The 5,000-nt window shown below is 39.3% G+C and overlaps 1 protein-coding gene across 1 annotated transcript in view; it reads right to left on the minus strand.

The window, feature by feature from the left end:
* Nucleotides 1–5,000, minus strand: part of LOC138054489 (uncharacterized) — a 56,980-nt gene that overhangs the window by 35,637 nt on the left and 16,343 nt on the right. Inside the window, exon 12 of the mRNA XM_068900941.1 lies at nucleotides 3,782–3,988. Within this exon, the coding sequence (XP_068757042.1) occupies nucleotides 3,782–3,988 (207 nt within the window). The remainder of the gene's footprint in view (nucleotides 1–3,781; nucleotides 3,989–5,000) is intronic.

Below are 5,000 nucleotides of genomic sequence, written 5' to 3' on the forward strand. Positions count from 1 at the left end.
GAAACAAATGTACTTGCTATCACTAGAAGAAATATTACAGTCATACCGAAAAACATATTGCATAAAGTAAATAACATGGTGATGGGCCAAATACATTTCACTTTTTGTCCTTTGGGCCCCAATACTTATCACTCAAACCGTGACTCTCTACACGTTATTATTCCTTTAGTGAAGTGTATTTTATACATTTTTGCGAACAAAAGCAACATTTATGAGTTTTCCCTTCAAAATCCAAAAATTACAGGTTCTAATTTGAAGGTACAGTACACAATCAGATGCGAAGGCCAAATACTTAGATAGCTGAGGTCAACAGGAGATCCAGATGTGCCATGTAATTTATAATTAGTAAACATGTAAATAATCAAATACAGTAATCCAGGTGTAATTATGTTTCACTTTGGTTCATGGATTACAGTTCTAGGTGTAACTTTACTTTATAATTTTTATAGTTTAAGGTTTGACTGTACCTAAACTGCAATACTATTAGAGTTCACAATGACAGGAACTGAGGTTTTTTGTCTATAACTTCAGATAGCAAAACAGTCGACTTAACGAGAGTACTCAATGCTCAATGAAGAGTTTTTTTTTCTGACACTCCAAGTCAATCACTTTTTGCCTGCAAGAGCATCAACATTAACACTCTCTGAGAAAGATCTTGGAAACATTCATTGACAATACTGCAGACATTGGATGCCTTACAATGTATGTTCTTGACAATACACAAAGCGAGAATCAAGACCCACCAATTAGGTGTCCCAGTGAACATAAAAAAAAGACACACATACATGTGTTACACAGTTGCAGTACAAGCCTCCTTTATAGGTCCCACCCACAGAAAAAAAATGGTTACAAAAAACAAAATTCTCAAAAGGATACTTGCTTGGCCACCATCAATACAAATTCAATAATTTTATTAATCACTTTGGATATCTGTTACCCTTGCAATGTGGATACGTGAAAGCTGGGAAGGATGCACTTATTTTCGCTAATATTTAATCACATGACAATGTTTGCCTATTCCTACTTTTTCTTTTCGTCTCCTATCCTCCATCTCTTTTCCCTGCAAACAAAGTATTGTTTCAATGTTGGACAACTCATGAAAAGAAGTTATTTTAGTTTAACTGGGAGAGCTTATTTCTCACATCCCTATACCAGTACTTTGAAAAACTTGTTTAGAAATTCCTCATTCCTTACAGTTTCCATGAGAACAACTGAATGCACAGCAAGTGCACAGCCTTGAACAGTTAAACACTTCTATTCAAAAAGAATGCTAGCTTGATTTGCTGGACTGCTCCCAATCCCTTCTGAGTCAGTCGAGTCGCCCGCTTTGGTCATGCAAGCAAGCAAAGGGCAGTATGATGATTGAGCTAAGATATAGGGACTGCACGATCATCTGTGACCGATGCGTTCAGAATCTGCTGATCTAATTTATTAGTGAAAGTGATGACAGATGGTTCTGCCTCTTATTGCTAATGTAAATAAACACTAAACGGCGTGGAAATATCTAAGTGCATGTTGAATTCAATCACCTATTTGGAAAGGAAACAGCAGGAATAAATCAGTGAAGTCAGAGTACAGAGCTTGTTCTGCAGAAAAGATGACTCAATGACCTTCCACAAATTCCCCTTCTTCTCGAAGGCAACTAACCATAGATAATCGTTTGACCGAATATGGTCTTCAGTGATGATCAGACAGGGAACTATTACCACGAACAATGGCATTTGATTTGAGTCACTCGTATCCTTTAAGATTATAAAGCTTTCATCAAATAAGTTCTTGCCAAAACCAGTTGGTAGCACAGCCATAACATACTTGCCGATACGAGAGTTTCGGCCGCAAGTTTCTGTTCTTGTTTGGCTTCAATGTGTCAGCCATTAAAGAGGTTCTCGTTTCCCAAGGAAAGTCGAAGAGATTGGCATCATAATCTGACAAGAAGTAATTAAGTCATCAAAAAGCAACAGGATATTCTGAACGCATCGGTTACAGAAGATCATGCAGTCCCTACATCTTAGCTCAATCACCATTCTCCCCTCGGTTTGCTTGCGTGACCAAAGCAGGCGGTTCGACTAACTGAGAAGGGACTGCGAACAGTCTATTGATTTCCGGAGGTTTTCTGCTTGGAGAATTTCAGAGGTGAACAACTGACACTGATTTCTGTTGCAGAAAACTACAACAAAGTTTGGAGGCACAAGTTTTTAACTTGCGAATCTATGTACTTGTGTGGGATTTCAGTCAAATAAACATTGATGATTAGCATTACAGTAAATATAATACATTTTGTGATCTTATAGTAATAAATGTCCAGTAAAGATTCTGCAGAATCCCATGCCGCAGATGAGAAAACAGTTAGGGGTGGAAAACATGATTGAACTTCTAGTTTTGAGGAAATCAGGGGTGCTTACCATTTGTAAGAATAAACCGGTTGGGATAGCTCTGATAAGGGCTATCGCTTTCGGCTGATGAGAGACTAGAAACCGGAAAATTTAGGAAATGGTAAAAAAATGCCGTTCTTCCTTTCAATGGGAAATGCCATTTGCTGTGGTTTGGGTATTTCCCAGTCAGCAGCCAAAGCTGGACATGGCCCCAAGTTATCATGGGTTAGGGTTAACTTGTGAATCTATGGAAACTGGCGCTGTCATGCAACATGTCAACAGATCGTAGTTAAAAGAGGGAACCTCAAATTACTACTTGTAAATCTACAGGATAAACTGGACTTTGTCCTTATGTTGTATCTGTCCGATATAAGTTTGACGACATGACTCCTTGCAATATAGCTGGCACAACTCACTTAATACAAACATCAGAAAGGAAGACGACTTCTCATGTCATTTGCCAAATGACAACGCCAAGAACAGTAATGGCAGCCACACAAACACTCATTCTCATTCCCAGCATTCTTCCAAACAGAGACCACGTGACAAACACTTGACTCTCGTATACAAATAAATAAAGCCAGGAATATCGCCGGTGCTGACAAAGTGTGGGGGGATCCCACACAAAAATTCAACTCCTTCGTACAGGTCATAATTTTTTTCGCACAGATAAGTTGAGCTGTGCACGGCTCATGCACAGCACATACACGGCAAGTCGTTTTGAAACAACCCTAAACCAGGAATGTTTTCGCGTCATACATGTAGGTCACATTTAATGTCACATGCAAATGTAAACCTAGTTTAATGACATTGCTCCCATGATTCTCCTGAAGCTTAGTGGTACAGCATCAATATCTAACATTGATTCTCCTAACTAGTACCATAGATTTCTTTGTTGGGTGGTCATCAGAATTTGGTGTTACATCAAGATCACACCACTTAAGCTGATTATTATCTTCATTCTCAATACCTGTCTGACTGACATTTCATTAGAATTGTGAGGGGAATTTACATGCTGATCACTCCTCTGAGCCAAAGGGTTAAGTAATGAGATATTTTAACCATACATAAGTACCCTTAGGGGCTTTTCGAAGCCAATGAAACTTAATCATTGAAACAGAACAGAATAACAACTTTAAGAACCCTAACTGGCTCAAGGAAAACCAGTTGGCTATTTCAGTGCAGCTGAGAAGCTGACCCAGGGACTGCCATGATCAAATTCAATACATGGTTTGAAAGGGTCTTGAACCCGGAATGTCTGAATCTCAAGGTAAAGTGCCTTAACTACTACACCACACTGGCTCATACATTTAAGTCCCAAAATGGAGGACAAGGAGAATACCAATTAAATTTTACTCTTCATTCATTTGCCACAGTTAACATTCACCTTCACTTTTATAGCAACTTACAATCGTTTCTTTTGCGTCTTGACATAAGGCTGTTCCACCTCATCCTCCTTTTCTTCTGGGATGTCACATGACCTCATGTGTGGGTATGGATTGTCTTTACAGTACCATTTGTCTGGAAGTTTCTCAAGGTCTGTACCATCAGGTAACTTGCGCCACTTTAGGCATTGAGGATTATCACACTGCACCCAACTCTGGTCAGGACCCTGCCTAAAATAAAATAAATTTTCTTTTCATAAAGACAGATCAGCTCTCATAACATAGGATCACACAAAAATAAAAATATGTAATTATATTATGAGTAACCAGCTATTTCACTGACCCTTTCAAATAACTATCAATAGCTCAAGTTTGTTAGTAAAAAGCTAACACACAAGGGTCTTGTACAATCTACTTTGATAGACTCAACTGTTATAATAATTATTTATAGATATATGAAACTACATGTATTTCCCTTTTCACAATGTACATGTACATTGAGTAATCAGACCAAAGAAATTAGCTAGACATGCGTTACTCATGCTTGTCACAGGAGAGAAGATTTCATTCTTCTGTTTGCCAGATTATATGGCTAAAGAATTGATTATCAAAGGTGATTTGCTGCACTACCGTAATTTTTTGGTTACAAGGCTACAAGGAGAGGCATTTTTCTCAAAGAAATTGCTTGTTGGCTCCAAATGTGATCTAAGCTCAAGGTGCGTCTTATAGCCAAGTATCTTCTTGCAACAAAACTCTCGGTCTGAAGCATGAAAGGAGCAGGAAGCTGATTTCTCATGCTGGGGAGCCTGGGTCGTGGCGCATGTCTGGCTTTGAGACATGCGCACTTAGCGTATGCAGTTTTTGTCTTTTGCCACCTTAGTGCAAGGTCCCTCCCACCCACCCGGTGTAGTGGCAGATATGGACATAAGGGACAGTGTTTAATAGTGACATTTTAAAGCCAGTAGTAGGCCAGTATACAGTTGCAAAGTTTATTTGTAATGATAGTTGTGTTGTGTTGCATTAATAAAGGCACCGCTGCACTTTGCAGTAGTAGGCATCTTGGCAACCCAGTGTGAGAATTCCCCTTTCTATGATTCCAAAATGGGTGCCTCACACTGAAGGCCATCATCACAAATTTTGTGATGATGGCCTTTGGTTCTTAGCCTTGTCAAGGCTGCTGCCCGACGGACACCGGCTCGCCTGGGGGATCTTATTTGCAAGCGTGGGCGACCAAATTTCTGAA

This window comes from Montipora capricornis, chromosome 6 (assembly GCF_036669925.1).
Source record: "Montipora capricornis isolate CH-2021 chromosome 6, ASM3666992v2, whole genome shotgun sequence".
In the NCBI taxonomy this organism is placed as follows: domain Eukaryota; kingdom Metazoa; phylum Cnidaria; class Anthozoa; order Scleractinia; family Acroporidae; genus Montipora; species Montipora capricornis.